The 15,191-nt window shown below is 59.3% G+C and overlaps 1 protein-coding gene across 10 annotated transcripts; it reads right to left on the reverse strand.

Moving 5' to 3' along the window:
- Positions 1–1,367: 1,367 nt before the first annotated feature.
- KCTD17 (potassium channel tetramerization domain containing 17) lies at positions 1,368–13,046 on the reverse strand. Of its 10 annotated transcripts, none has more exons than XM_055252696.2 (9): positions 12,821–13,046; positions 11,562–11,670; positions 8,337–8,428; positions 7,264–7,359; positions 5,322–5,447; positions 3,831–3,930; positions 3,578–3,649; positions 3,124–3,214; positions 1,368–2,233 (listed from the first exon to the last, which is right to left on the reverse strand). In XM_055252696.2, exons 1-9 carry the CDS (start codon positions 13,028–13,030, stop codon positions 2,164–2,166), a joined length of 966 nt encoding a protein of 321 aa, XP_055108671.1. In that variant the 5' UTR covers positions 13,031–13,046; the 3' UTR covers positions 1,368–2,163. The 10 variants fall into 10 exon arrangements, 9 of the variants coding, with proteins under 9 accessions (XP_055108671.1, XP_055108673.1, XP_063478675.1 ...); XM_055252695.2 differs by having other exon boundaries at positions 2,093–2,233; positions 3,369–3,649; XM_055252698.2 differs by lacking the exon at positions 3,578–3,649 and having other exon boundaries at positions 12,821–13,045.
- Positions 13,047–15,191: the final 2,145 nt, after the last annotated feature.

Consider the following 15,191-nt stretch of genomic DNA (forward strand, 5'->3'; position numbering starts at 1 on the left):
CAGCAAGCCGAGGGAGTGTTGGAACAGAGCTCGAGAGGACTCAAGAATTCAGAGGGGCGGACTGAGGTGGGATAGCAGAGCCTGGAGTTGAGCCAAGGATTTGACCCTGAAAGCTCTAGGGAGCCATGGTAGGCTCTATAGCATAGGAGTGACATGGGTGGATTCACATTTTGGAACCAGCCTTGGCACCAGCGTGCAGGGAGCGGCAGGCAGGGAGGCTGGTTAGGAGGCCACTGCAGGACTCCAGGATGGAGAGGATGGGCCAGGACTGAGCAGCGCCATGGGATGGACTGGAGGATGATTTTGGACCCCTGGGGGCAGTTGTGATGGAGCCAGGGGGCCCGCTGGAGGTGAGGGTGGGCGGTCAAGTGTGGACAACTCTTTCTAGACGCCTAACTGGGAGTGGAAGGGAGAGAGGGAGCTTCAGAGGGGCCCTAGACTGAAGAGGGGTTTTTCCAACATGGGTGCTGCTGCCAGGTCTGTGGGTGAATGAGGCAGAAGGGGAACCAGGGACGGGGAGCACCCACCTGGGTCCTGCCAGGAGGAGCCGGGGCAGCTGGGTGGGCAGGGAGCGTCTCCAGAGCAGGTGGGCAGAACACACGCAGAATACCTTGGGTGATCTGGAATCACCCTGGGCCCTACCTCAGTCTTCATCGGAATCCTGGAGGGCGGGGGACGTGTCATCTGTTCTCCTGACAAGCCTCCTGGTGACTCTTTTGCAAGGATAGTTGGACCCTAAAAGTGAGTCCAGCTTTGGAGTGGAGTGTCCTCGGGGGAAGTGGCGAGGCCCTCCAGGCTTGAGCTGGCAAGAGGGTGTCCCCGCCCCAGCCTGTGGAGGGTCTGCACCTTAGGGGCTCACCGACCGGCAGGATTTCCTGGAGCAGTGGGGAGACTCGGCAGGACTGGGGAGTTGAAGGAACTGGCCAGGGTGGGTGGAGGGTCTGGGGTCTGGGCTGGGTCCAGCAGGCTCAGAGAAGGGAGAGGGCGGGGTGTTTATATTTCCTGGGATTTTGGGCAGAGGGGTGGCAGCAATAGGGAGGGATGGCGGTGGCCCAGGTGTCACAGTAGAAGTGGAGGGGGCGTCCTGAGAGGTTTAGGATGTGGCAGAGGCAGCCCAGGGCTCTCCCTAGAGTTCTGTTTTCTGGCTCCCGGCCAGGTAGGGCAGGTGCTCTGGTATCCGGCCCCAGGGCAAAGGATATAGCCAGTTCCCCAAGCCCTCCCTGCAACACACACAGGAGAATGACAACAGGGCAGCGTCCCTGGGCTTTCGGGGCAAAGCCACAGTCCTTTGGACCAGTCTACCACACCTTTAGTTTAGCCCTGTCCCCAAAAGTGGCCCAAAGAGAAAGAGAGGGCAACAGCCAGGCTGGGCTGTTCCTTTGGGTTTTATTACATGGTGGGGTCAGACACAGCTGAGAAGCAAGGACCCATCCCGGGAAGTCAAACACAGGAGGGCCCCTGGCTCAGCTGCCACACCCACTCTCCCCGGGCAGTTCCTGAGGCCTCCGCCGCCCCTGCCCAGCCCCTTCTGCTGCCTCTCCCCGCCCTCCAGGCCAGGCGCTGGGCCAGCAATGCAAATGGCTGGGGGTGGGATCACCAAGGAGAAGGCCAAGCCACCTACCCCTACTCTGCCAGGCCAGCTCCCCACAACCTGCATCCCCAATACCTGAATCTCCATTTGCAAACACAGTGTTACGCCCAGGGGTCGGGCTGGGTCCTTCCCATCCCAGGGCAGCTGAAGGTGGGCGGCCCCTATATACTGCCTGAGGGCCTTCAGGGACTTTGGTCCTCTGTGCACCCTCACAACAACCCTGTGAGGTAGGTGGGGTGGGAGGAGTTACCCCCTGGACTAAGGCTCGAGGAGGCAATGTGACTGGGCCGGGAAGGAGCACATCCGCCATGCAGCAGGGGAGCCCGGGAGAGGGGACGCGGGTGCCGGAGAGACACAGCCAGACATTGCCACACATCTGCCATGAGCAGTCGACTCTGCCCAGAGGTCCTGGGGCCCACCTCGGGCCTTAAGAGGTCCCAGGGGGCCCCCGCCCCACCCCTGGAGGCAGGGGTAAGTCACAGCCCCACAGGTGCAGACAGAGGAGGCCGGGGAGAGGGCGCTTCTTCCTTCTCAGGCCCAGGGCCCACCCCATGGTACAAAAATAAAGGATTTCAGATGGGAACCCCAAGTCCCTGGAGGTGATCTGGGGCCTCACATCCGGGTGCCTCTGGCTTGTAACAGCTAGAAAAAAAAGAGGGGAAGGGCAGGAGGATGGGAGGGGCGGAGGTGGGGCCGGTAAGGAGGGGGTGATGCAGGGCCAGGGGGTGGAGAGGAGATTGAAGGGTGGGGGAGAGGGAGAGAGAGAGAGGCAGTTGAGTCACAGGCTTCCTTCTGGAGGAGGGGGTGGGGCTGAGGTCCAAAGAAGGTGGATTCAGAACTGAGTTGGGGGGAGCAAGAAGGGCACCCCAACGAACCCATCCAGGAGCCCCATGCCCGGTCTTGGTCTCGGTGGTGGACACCTACAGAGGCTAGATTCTGCCAAGACTCTGAAGGGGGTGGGATGGGGGTTGGTCAGGGCTGGGAGAGGCACTGATGCCCCAGGTGAAAGGAGCCATGGAGAGCAGCTGTCTGTCCCCATTTTAGAGGCAATTGTGGCCCAGAGAGGGACAGTGACTTGCCCAAGGTTACATAGCAGGCAGAAAAGAGTGGGGTGGGGGGCTTGTGGGCACATGGCCAGGGCTTTTTATGCCACTCTGCAATCCTTAAACCACTCTGGCTGACACTTCATAGGCCAAGGGTATCCAAAAGTGGCCTGTCCTCCCCATCCCCACAGAAATAGGGGATGCCACAAGGCAGTGACACAGGAGCTCCTGGATGTGCAGGGACTCGGCCAGGGCCTCTGGCTTCAGTGGTCCCTCCCTCCCCACCAGCCTGGCTCTGGTGCTGATGGGCTGGTAGGAAAGTTCCCACTCCCTAACTTTCTTCTCCTCTCAGAGCCCCCAAGGCCAAGGTCGGATGAGAAACTTTGGTGGGTGGAGATAATCAGCCGAAAGCTCGGCTCTAGTCCAAGGATCAAGAGATGAGCACCCTCCTTGCTCCAACCCTCCCTCCAGCACCGCCAAGCTACAAACCAGGGATGGCAGCTCTGGGGGCGGGCGAGGGGCCGAGGAGAAGCCCTCACTGCAAGCTCAGCCTCAGGTCTGAGAGGGTGCGGACGGGAACCTGCAAGGAGGAAACGTGAGGAGGAGGCCGGGAGGAGAGGAGGTGGGGCAGGGCCTGCAGCCAGGGCCCAGCCTCAGAGGTGCCCGGCAGGGTTGGTGGGCACAGAGGAGGTGCAGCTGCGCCCCTCCTCCCCAGGCTGGGAGGCAGGAGGTACCAGAAGGGGCGCAGGAGGCGGCAGGCAGGACGCTCTGGGATGCAGGGCCAGGGGGCCTGGGTGGAGGGCACGGGAGGCTGGGACCAGGGCAGACCCGGGATGGAGGCGTGAGCAGGCAGAGAGAAAACCCGGACAAGGGCAGAGAGGGAAGAGGCAGGGTGCAGATGAGATCCAGGAGGAAGAAGAGGTGGATGAAGATGAGGCAGGACCTCCAGCGGGAAGCGGAGGAGGAGGCAGTGGTGGGAGGGAGAAAAGGTTAGCGGGATCCTGAGATGACTGGGCTGCAAAGAGAAAGTGAGAGAAGGGATGGTTATGCGGGTGAGGCGCCAGGCAAGTGGCTGAGCTAACCCTGGTGCCCCCCCAGCAGCCCCGGGGCCCCCGGTTCTGCAGCTGGCTCCAGCAAGGAGTGGGCGGGAGGCTCCGGCTTTGCTTAGCAATCATCCTCCTGGGGGTTGGCTGCACCTTTCTCCTGTGCATCTGCCTCCACCTGCACCTGTTCCACCTCCACCTCCTCCACCTCCTCCTCCTGCTGCTGCTGCTCCTCCAGCTGCTCCTCCGTGCTCTGTGAACCAGCCGGCGGACCCAGGGAAGAAAGAGTGGAGACACTAACAGAGGGGCCAGGGCCTGCTGGCTATCCCCAAAGACCCGGTCTCAGGCAAGGTGAAAGGGACCTCAGGAGAGGGGAGGGCTCCAGCCACAGAAGCTGGGGGCATCTTCTCCAGTCCCCTGGGCAGCTTGGGGAGGGCCTGGGGAAAGCAGCTGAGGATGGGGTGCTGTGGGCATGCTCCGGGGTCAGCCTGGCTGCTGTTACATAGAGCGAGGCTGGAGGGAGGGGATGAAGCAGAACGGGGAGGGTGTGGGACTGGGGTATCCCTGAGGGGTGCCTGGGAAGGCCTTGTTTGGAAAGACTGCTCCTGAGTAGAAATGTGGCCACAGAAGCCCCAGGGCAGACACCACCCAGATCTGGGATGCCAGCCAGTCTCTGACACCCCAGGTCCAGGGGCTTTGGCCCAAAGAGGCAGAAGGAGCAGGCTCGCTCTGCACCCTTGCAGGGCAGCGCCAGCCCTGGCAGTGGTGGGGGGGTGGTGGGCAGGCAGGGTGCATCACAGCAGGACAGGGAGGCAGACAGACAGACAGGAAGCCAGAGGTAAGCCTCCACTGTGCAGGGGCGGGCCCCAGGAGCAGCAGCCTGCCTTCTTCCCAGCCTGGTTCACGCCTGCTCTGTGGCTCTGCAAAGGCCCTTGGGACTTCCCACAGCACTGGGTCCAGGGTGGCAGGACCCCCGCTCAGCCCTCTCCCCACAGTGGTACAGTGGATGCTGCCAGGGCGCTCTCAGGAGGCTGCCTCAACAGGCCAGGCGGACACACAGGACTGGCGGCCACCAGGCTGCCCCCATCCTGCAGAGATGCTAAGGAGGGGGCCTGGGAAAGGGGCAGGATTTACGGTGGTGGCTTCCCCATCCTGGCTTAGGCCAGCTGGGGACACGCACCTGTCCCTGGGGAATAAATGGCCATTTGGGATCCCAGAAGTTCCAGGCTCCAAGGCACTACAAAGAGTATGTGATCCTCCCCTGTCACTTCAGAGCACACAGCAAAAGTGCTGGGAGAGGACAAGCCTTGTCCTAAGTCACACAGAGAGTGCCACACTGTGCCCTGACCCCTAGTCCATGCCACAGTGCCCGGTGGCCACTAAGCGGCCCCCTTCATGCAGCCTCTGAGTCCACGCCGGCCGCACCCTGGGGATGCTCTCATTTCACTGCTCCCAGCCTGGGCCTGGGTAACGGCGGGTGGCATGGGATGGATGGCGGTGGCTGTGAGCATGGGGTTGTGCATGGGCAGCGGCGGGAGAGAGGTGGAGGGATGGTACAGGTGCAGGGGCAGGACAGGCGGGGAGGGTGGAGGGAGACAGGAGCCTTCTCCAGACACGGACATGGGCTGAGGCGGGTGGGCTCACCTTGGTTTTGCGGCTGGACTCTGAGCTCAGCCCGTTCGGGGAGCTGTGGAGCTCCTTGGACACCACACACAGGAACTCTGCCTGGTCCTCGCTGCCGTAATTGTAGGAGGAGCCGATGTTCACCAGCTAGAGGGGCGGAGCATGGGGAGAAAAATGCAGGTTGGTGTTGGGGGCCGTGGGGCAGGGTACAACAGACCTCGGCACTCAAATCAAGATACCAGCTCAGGCTCTAATCTTGCGGCTTGTCAGGCCCACTCCTGGGTTTGTAGAGGGCACCTCTGGGCAGGAAGGTGGAGTCTTCCCCCTTGCAACCTGTGCCTGTGGTCTGTGCCCCAGGACCAGCCTCTCCGCCAGGCTTGGCTGGCCCGATCCCTGGTGGAGGGTGGCAGCATTACTGCCGTCCCCACCACCACCTCCAGCCTAGCCCCAGAGCCAGGGGGCCCTTTTCTAAATGCAGGCAGAGGCCACTCAAGGGCGGCTATCCCCCGTTCCAGATGTGGCTGACACAGCCCCAGGACAAGGTTGCAGGGTGGCATTGGCAAGGTGGAGCCCCACAGAATATTCCCTTCACTCCTGGAAGAAGAGGTGGGACAGGTGGTCCACTCCTGAGACCAAAGGGCAAATGACCGATGGTCCCTGGCCTGCTTGCTCAGCCTCTGAGAGCCTGTGCAATTGCCAAAGACACCCAGAGTAGTGTCAGAGTAGCCCTGCCCTTGTTCCAGGGTCCCTAGAATAACCACGCCCACAGAGCCCTTCTGGCTAAGAAATAAGAAAGTTCTTCCAGGTGATGAGTCTCATTCAGCTCTCAGCGACCCTGAAGGGAATCTCAGGCCTGCTGAAGGCCTCACAGCTAGGAAGGGGTGGAGCAGGGAATGGCATCGGGGATCCCAAGTCCTCTCTGAGTGTCGCAGACTTCAATATGGATTTCTAATGATTTGCATGACACTAATGCCAACACAGGGAGTCCTATGGAGGGCTGTAAGCTTTACTGATGGCCCTTCTAATCTTCACAACAGTCCTACAGAGGAGGTACTGTTAGCCCACTTCACCAATGAGGAAACTGGGGCCCGCAGAGGAGACGTAACTTGCCCAAGGTGGCAGGCATGTCCGTGGCGAGGCCTAGAGGTGATGCCAGGCCTCTGGCTCTGCACTAAGCCGATTCTTCCATCCCTCCAGGCCATCCTGGGGGCTCCGACCTTCTGCCTTGCAGTCTCCATGTGCCAGGGAACATGTGGGTGGGTGTGGAGAAAGGCTAGCCAATCCCCCTCCTTCTCTAAAGGCACTTTGACCCTGGGCTCACTTTCTGGCTCTGCTCCTCTGGAAACCTGAGAGGTGGGAGGTCAGCTGCATGCCTAGGGATAAAGTCCCTTGGGATAAGGATCTTCGATGGGTAAACTGCATCTGGACTGGGAGGAACCACCGTTCACCATAAAGACCTCACGGGAAGGCACTGCTTTGGGCTCCCCTGCATGTTGCAATGCTGGCCACTGGGCACGTCCCCTGTGGAGACCCTGAAAACTGCGTCAGGAACTGCTACGATCGCATGATGCTGACTCTGAGTTCTAAGAGGTGCTGACTCAAGGTGGACTCCACTCACCTGTGTGGATCTGGTCTCCTTGCACCTGGGCTGTCCTTTGGGGGCCACAGACTCACTCATGCCACCAGATAGATCACCACCCGGTTGCTGTGAGGACTCCCGCCAACAAGGACACCCTGCGCTGTCCTGTGGTCACTGGGGCTCCTATCCTCTCTCTCTCGGTCAACCTGCCACCAAGTGTGGTCTCTCCTAACCTTGTTTAGCTTGATTTCAGAAGAACCCTGGGGTGGGGGGGACTGTGGTGGGGAACCCAAGGCTGGGGCTGCCGGAAGGGAGGGGCCTGCTTGGTCAGAGGCTAGGAGGTCCCAGGGTGGTCCTGGTGGCACGCCCCTGTCCCCAGCGCACCTGCTCGAAGCGCCAGCCATCAGACATGGTGGAGACCATTTGCGTGAGCTCCTCCTCCTGGCACTGCAGCACACGGTACACGTGCTTGGGCGGGACCTGTGGGCAGAAGGGTCACATAGAGGGCACCTGTGGGAGCACCAGGCACCCCAGGAGGGGCATGAGCACCTGCTGCCACCACCCCTGCAACATACCCAAAGAAGAAGAGAGGGAGAGAAAGAAGAGGTGGTTGCGGGGAGGAAGCCATGCTCTGAGCACCTGCTCCTCACCAGGCACCATCTCACTTAATCCTTCCAAGAATCCTAGGCATTATGGGACTTTCCATTGAGGCTCAGAGAGGTCCAGTTACTTGCCCAAGGTCACCCAGCTCAAGGGTGAAGGAGACAGAACCGGAACATGGGTAATTTAAGAAAGAACATGGGTGGGGCTTAGGGAACATTCTGGGTCACCCTCAAGGAGTCAGGCCCTCAAGGAGACACGGAGCCTCCCCTCTTTAATTCCCTGGGCCTGAGAAATGGTTCCTCACTACCTGTCCCCCAACCCTCACACATCCCCCAGAGTAGGTGGAAAATCTCTCTCCCTCCTCCTGCAGACCGGCCAGGGAGGCCCGGGCTCCAAGCTCACAAACGCCAGCCCCAACAGCCTGTGCCGAGCCCACCAGGCGACCATCTGATGCCACAAAATGCACAATTTGCTAATCCTGCATTGCCCTCTGCAGGGCACCCTATACCTACACACTGACCCCCTTCTGCCTGTGAGGAAGGGATGGGTGTGCCATTCCCACCCCTCTCTATCCCATAAGAGAAAATCAAGGTCCAGAGAGGGCGAGCCTGGCCCAACACACAGCAAATGGGGCTGAGACAGGGACTGAACCCCAGTGTGTCTGTCTCCGAGTCTGGGGCTGTGCTGGGCAGCCTGGGAGCCCAACCATGCCTCTCCTTACAGGCCAGCTCAGCCTCCCCATGACAAACACTGGTCCTGTCTCTCCCAACCTCCTCTGCCTCCCGCCCCGTCTCTCAGCCTTCCTCTCCCCACCGGCCCCTGCCCTGGCCATGTGTGCTGCCCCTGCTCCCGACCTGGGTGACCGTGTAGTCCTTCTCTTCCATCCGGTCTTTGATGATGCGGATCAGCGGGCCGATGTTGTAGAACTCGGCTTCCTCCAGGACCCCTGGCACAGACAGAACAGATCCCAGGTCACTCCTTCTGCCTCCATGCCCCATTCTCCTCTTGTTCCCTCCACCCCGAAACCTACCTGCCACTCTGATCACCCGCCCTGAGGGCGAGCTGAGTGTCTGTGAGTTCAGGGGTCAAATAAGAGGGAGCATTTCCTTCCTTGGATCCCACACTTCCTGTGGAAGGGGCTGAGAGGCTGCCACACAGCTCTGCTGTGCTGAGTGCGATGACCCAGGGGTACCTGCCAGGCCACAGTCTGGGGCAGCTTTAGGGCTATCAAGAGACAACAGGGTCATTGGGACTGATCCCCAGAATGTCACCATGAGCAGGGCCTTGCCTGACCCCCGATCATGTGCTCCTATTTATTAAGCACATTCTAAGTGCCAGGTGCATTACATTTTTCAATTCTCAGAACTAGAAGGAAGTACTTTCATCATCCGCAATGAACAACTGGGAAAACTGAGGCTCCCAAAGAGAAGTAGCTTGTCCAAGGTCACACAGCTGGTAAGTGCCAGAGGGAACTCAGGCGCCGCAGACTCCAGAGCCCATGTCTCCCCACTGTAAGCACATACCCTTGTGTCCATGCATTCCCCCAACTGCCTCACCTTACAGTTTGCAACACCCTGCACAAGCTCATCACAAGTCCCAGGGATATGAGGAGAGCAGGCATTACTGTCCCCATCTTACAGTTAAGTTAATCTGGGAGATGAAGTCAGCCCACCAGTGAAGTGATGAGCTTGCAGCTGTTTCGACTCCCCTAGGCTCTCAGAAGGCAGGGGACCTTTGGGCCCTTTCCGTGGCTGGCCTCTGGGCTCCCTGGGGACAGAGCTCATTATGAGCGGAATGTGTGTGTTCCTCGAAAATCCACCTGCTGAAAACTGTGATGGGATTAGAAGGGGAGGTAATGAGATCACGGGGGTAGAGTCCCCAGGGTGGGATCAGTCTTCTTATAAGAAAGGCTAATTGGATGTGAGGGTGATCTGGCTGGGACATCTGTCACTCCACTGATCACGAGGGTTGATTTAGCTGATCTGGCTGGCTAGGTGCGTGTCCCCTTCCTCCCTCACCACTCCAGGTGTGTCCCTCCCGAAGCTGTGAGCTCCATCGAAGGGGGCGAGCACCCCCGATAGAGGAGGACTGGTGTTTGGTCAAGGGTATGTGAGTAGCTGTGCTCCCCTGCTAGAACCTCCAAACAAGCTCTCGAGAAGGGGCGGGCGGGGGCTAGCTCCCTCTCTTTCTGCCACATGAGGACACAATGAGAAGTCAGCAGTCTGCAATCCGGAAGAAAGTCCTCACCAGAACCTGCCACAGTGCCCCGATCTCGGGTTTCTAGCCTCTAGGACCAAGAGAAATAAATTTCTGATTTTCACAAGCCACCCAATCTATGGTACTTCATGATTGCAGCCTGAAATGGCTAAGATGGGGCTCACATTTCTGATCTGCCCTGTCCCCAGTGCCCACACAGGACCAAACACAGAGCAGGAGGTCAGGGAGTGCTGCTGCCTGATTATGAGAATTATCCCCAGTGCCCTGGGCGGAGCCCTGCAGGTGACAGACAGCTAGCACCGCATTCCACATCCTCTGGCCAGGCACTGAGCTCCATGCTGCACTATTAACTCCTTTCATCCTCATGACAGCTCGGTGAGGTGGGTGCTATGGTCCCCCATTTCACAGATGGGGGCATGCAGGCACAGAGGGGTTAGGTCACTTTTTCAGTGTCACACAGCTAGTAAGTCTCCTCTCAGATCCCCTATCCCCTGGATAGCCCTGTGTGATCCCCTAGCCCCCAGATAGCCCTGTGTGATCCCCTAGCCCCCAGATAACCCTGTCTGATCCTCTAGCCCCCGGATAGCCCTGTGTGATCCCCTAGCCCCCGGATAGCCCTGTGTGATCCCCTAGCCCCCAGATAACCCTGTCTGATCCTCTAGCCCCCGGACAGCCCTGTCTGACGGTGTGGGAATAGCAGGGCTTTAAGAACGCAGGGCGTGTAAACAGGTGCTGGCTGTGATGCAGCTGGGGTGTTTACTTCCCTCCCAATGGGGCCTGCTCCTGAGCCTAGGCCACGCCCATGGTATCTGTGCTCCCCTAGGGATTAACAGGGAAGCTGTGGGGCTCTGCAGGGCCAGGCACCTACAGTGGACTCTGGTGTTGCAGCCTTGACCTACTAGAGAGTTGCTGGGCCTCCAGACCACTGTGTCCCATAGGGCTCAGGGAGGGCAGACCATGGCCCAGAGCAGGAAGGCACGCACAGGTGCAGGTGCTGTTTATGCACGGGATTCATGACATCTCCCTCCAGAAGGCAGATCACCACCCGCATTTAACAGATACCAGTGGAGATGCAGTGAGAAGTGACATGTTCAAGTTGGTCTGGCTGGATCAGCTGACCCAGAGCCACACCCTGTATCCCAAAGAAGAGTTAACTTGGCACTGACTGTAGTCCTTGCCCCTGGCTGCGGCTCTGCTAACAGGTCGTTCTCCCAGACATGGCTTCCCCACTGTTTGTTAGTCCCAGATATGAGCATATCCAGGGCCTCAGCCACCTAGGCCTGGGGATAACCAAAGCCCCACTGGGAAGCAGACTCCCCCCTCCCCTGCCTCCACCCACAGCCAGCACTGTGCCGCACAGGCTGCCAGACTTAGTGAACAGTCACCCGCTCCACCCACTTACAAGCCCTCACCAGGCAGAATTTGAGATACTGGATCAGCCAGAGAAAGAGAGAGAGAGCTCTCCCCATGCCTGTCAACACTGCATTCCTGTCACCCCAGCCTCCGGATGTGACCGTCCCCACCTGGCTTCCTAGGAGGCCACAGAGAAAGGGCATCACAGCCCACAGCAGAGGCCACAGGGCCTCACTGACTTCCTCTATCCCCTGCACATGTGTCTCTTCACCTCCCTGACAATACCCAGGGAAAGCTTGAGCCCGTCCACTTGGCAGAGCCCCAGGCTCGGCGCAGGCAGATGCTTGGGAATCAGCCCTGTCCGATTGGGAAGAGGCAGGAAACAACCAAGCAGGCAGATGGCCGTCCTGGTTGTCCAAATGGCTTGGGGCCTCCACAGAGGGCCCTGGCAGGCTGCGTAAGGCCAGGCTAGGATGTGGGCCGCAGGCCAGCCCCCTGGACCAACTCACCCTCCTCAGCCATGTCCTTGTCCAGCACCAGCTTGCCATGCCGGAGGAAGTTCAGGATGGGCCCGAAGTAGGTGGGGTCACGGTCAATGAGGTAGGCCCCGGTCTCATCCTATGGAGGTGAGGGATGCTCGGTGAGAGAAGAGTGAGGCTTCTCTCCGGCCAACCCCGCACACGCACAGGGAGGGAAGGAGAGTTGAGGGAGAGCTCTTCCCTGGATGGAGCAGGCACAAAGGAGCAAAAAGGCACTGGGGTCAGATGGACCTGAGTTCAAACCCTGCTTCTGACTTTTCCTGAATGTGTGACCTTAGGCTAATGATTTGGCCTCTTTGAGCCTCACTCCTCTCCCCATAATCAGGGATTGCTGTGAGCATCCGGTGAGAGGAGGTCTGAGTGGCAACCGGCCCAGCACGGGGCTCGGCGAATGTCCCTCTTAGAGGCTGTCCCCTGAAGCCAGCCCCACTGTCCCCCCAGGTCCCTAGGCTTATCAGGGGATGTTTACAAGTTTCCAGAGGAGTCACTATCTCACTGGACACTTGGGCGGGCAGGGAGGCAGGGTGGGCTTCCATGCGACTCTACAGAGAAATCGGAGACATTGAGAGGTGAGGCGACTTGCCAAAGGCCACAGCATCGGAGGCTCACGGATGGGGGAGAGGAGACCTTAGAGGTCATCTTCAGACCAGCCCTTCGTGTTACAGATGAGGAAGGAGGCTGAGCGCAGTGCAGGGAAGGGTCCGACTCAAGGTCGCGGCAGGCAGTGTGCAGCAGAGTCAGGGTGGGCGCTCAGAAATAGTGCCCGCTGGGCCAACGCTCCTTCCAGATTCAGCCCGCTCAGAAGGGGCCCCAGGGCTCCTCCATCCAGCTAGCTCCCTGCACCCCTCCGCCACCCACATCCCAAAGAGCGGCAGAAGTAGCCTCGTCGACTCCTTCCCCACAGCAGGAGTCCTCTTTGGGAGGGAGGAAAGGTCCCAGGTCTCTCCCTGTCCACAGCCCCAAAGAAGAAGGAGAGGCCCCGATCCAGGGCGGCTCAAGAGCTTCTAATGGCCGCGGCCTGCGTTGTCCCGTTGCCACGGCAATGGACACATCCCTCACTACCAGACCCACCTCCCCCCCCCCTCCTCCTGCCGCTTCTTCCCGCCTCCAGTTCCTCGGAAATGAACCCAGCCGGGTCCCCAGCCTGGCGGGCGAGCCAGGCCCAACAGCCCCGCGTCGGGCGAGCGGAGGACCCACTGCCCGCTCGCCGCCCACCCCGGGGGCCTCACCCGGTCCGACTGCAGCTCTTCCCCCTGGCACAGGCGGCTGAGGAAGGACTTCTGCTCGCGGCACAGCGTCTGCCGGGTGGTCAGGAACACCGTGCCCCCCACGTTGAGCCGCACCCACTTGCCCCAGCCGCCTGCGGCGCGGCCGCCCGCCCCCGCCGGCGGCGCTGCCTCCCCGGCCTCCATCCTCATCGCCGGCCGCGGCGTCTGCATCTCCTCCCGGGCGCTGGGGGCGGGCGGGGACCGCACGCGGGGCAGGCCGGGAGCTGTAGTCCGCGCCTCCTGGCTCCGCGTGGGCCGCGGGGAGGGTCCCGCCCCGCCCCGCGCTGCTCCCGCCCCGCGCTGCTCCCGCCCCGCGCTGCTCTCGCCCCCGGTCCCGCCCCGCTTCGCCCTTCCCCGCAGGCCCGCAGTCTGGGCTGGTGAAGACGCCCTCTGGCCAAATCACCGTGTATGGGGAAGGTCGAACTCCCGGCTTCTGGGAAAAGAATGAGGGCTTCCCCAAATCTGCAGTCCTCCCATGGGTCCGAGCATTCTTGTTTTTCCTTTGTGCCGTCTCCGTCATCCAACAGCTGATAAGGGAAGAGACTTTCCCCTCCAGGAATCCCCATAGCATTGACCCGCATGTGTTTTGTCATATTTTTTCATTTGCCCTTTGTGTGTATAGGGGTGGGGGCGGGGTGGGTGGGAGTAGGTTCCTTCCCTCACCTGAGTTCTTGAAGAACGACATAGCCGGACTTGAGGTTGGCTGAGCACCTGTATGCCGGACACTTTGTGTATGTGTGTTATGCATTTAAGCTCTCAGCAGCCTTGTGAGTCTGGTATTTTGGGCTATACCCATTCTACAGATGAAGCCACAGAAGCAAAGTGACCGCCCTACTCACATTGCTGGTGAGTGAGTACCCACCAAGGCCTCTTTCCTACTCCCCGACCGTGGAATGTCAGAGATCCTTGGGAAGGACTTCTAAGGAGGAAGAGTAGAGCAGGCCCTGGATCCGAGTCAGGAGAACTGAGTTTCCATCCTGGCTTTTGGTCGTTCTCAGTTTTTCCAAGTCCTCCCCAAGAAGGAGGAGGGATTGGTTCTGCAGATGGCTTTCTGAGTTATTCCCCAGTTAACTTGGAGGGGGACTGTCATTCTGTGGACCTCAGGATGGGGGAAGGGAGCAGTTCCTCATGTGGTCCGGGACCAGGGAGGGACAAGGGCTGACGAGGAAACTGTCTCCTTATCTTCCTCTCCTTACTGGTTTCAGTCCTGCTCCTGGCCTATGGGGGAGAGGTCTGGGGCTCCTCTCACTGATCCAATGTCGCATGCAGCTGGCCCAAACACTGGGCAGCCTGGCTCTGTGCTGGGAGAAGTTTCCCTGTTACCACCCAATGCCCTGCTTTCTGCATAAAGCTTTTCTCCTTGGCAGGGAGTGGATCAAAGGTGTACTGGAATCCTGCTACTTAAAATTCACTAGGTGTGTCCTGAGCAACTTCCTCTCTGAGCTTTGGCTTTCTCTCTTGCCAAATGGGATTTACAATAGTTGTGACCCCAGAGCATTGTTGTGAAGATTAAGTTATGAAATGTCTATAAACACGTAGCATAGGCTGGGTGCGGTGGCTCACACCTGTAATCCCAGCACTTTGGGAGGCCAAGGCTCGCTTGAGCCCAGGAGTTCAAGACCAGCCTGGACAGCATAGTGAGACCCCCATCTCTCTCTCTCTCTCTCTCTTTTTTTCTTTTTTTGAGATACAGTCTCACTCTCTCACCCAGACTGGAGTGCAGTGGCACCATCTCGGCTCACTGCAACCTCTGCCTTCTGGGTTCAAGCAATTCTCATGCCTCAGCCTCCTGAGTAGCTGGGATGACAGGCATGCACCACCACGCCTGGCTAATTTTTGTATTTTTAGTAGAGATAGGGTTTCACCACGTTGGCCAGGCTGGTTTTGAACTCCTGAGTTCAAGTGATCCTCCCCCTTTGGCCTCCCAAAGTGCTGGGATTACAGGTGTGAGCCACCGCACCTGGCCCCCATCTCTATTTTTAAAAAATAAAATGATAGAAAACCAAAAAACAGCCAGTGGCTCACGCCTGTAATCCTAGAATTTTGGGAGGCCGAGGCAGGCGGATCACAAGATCAGGAGTTCGAGACCAGCCTGACCAACATGGTGAAACCCCTTCTCTACTAAAGATACAAAAATTAGCCGGGCATGGTGGCTCACGCTTGTAGTTCCAGCTACTCAGGAAGCTGAGGCAGGAGAATCACTTGAATCCGGGAGGTAGAGGTTGCAGTGAGCCAAGATCGTGCCATTGCACTCCAACCTGGGTGAGAGAGCGGGACTCCATCAAAGAAAGAGAGAGAGGGGGAAGGAAGGAGGGAGGGAGGGAAAGAGAGA

The sequence above is a fragment of the Symphalangus syndactylus genome, chromosome 18, assembly GCF_028878055.3.
Source record: "Symphalangus syndactylus isolate Jambi chromosome 18, NHGRI_mSymSyn1-v2.1_pri, whole genome shotgun sequence".
Lineage (NCBI taxonomy): Eukaryota > Metazoa > Chordata > Mammalia > Primates > Hylobatidae > Symphalangus > Symphalangus syndactylus.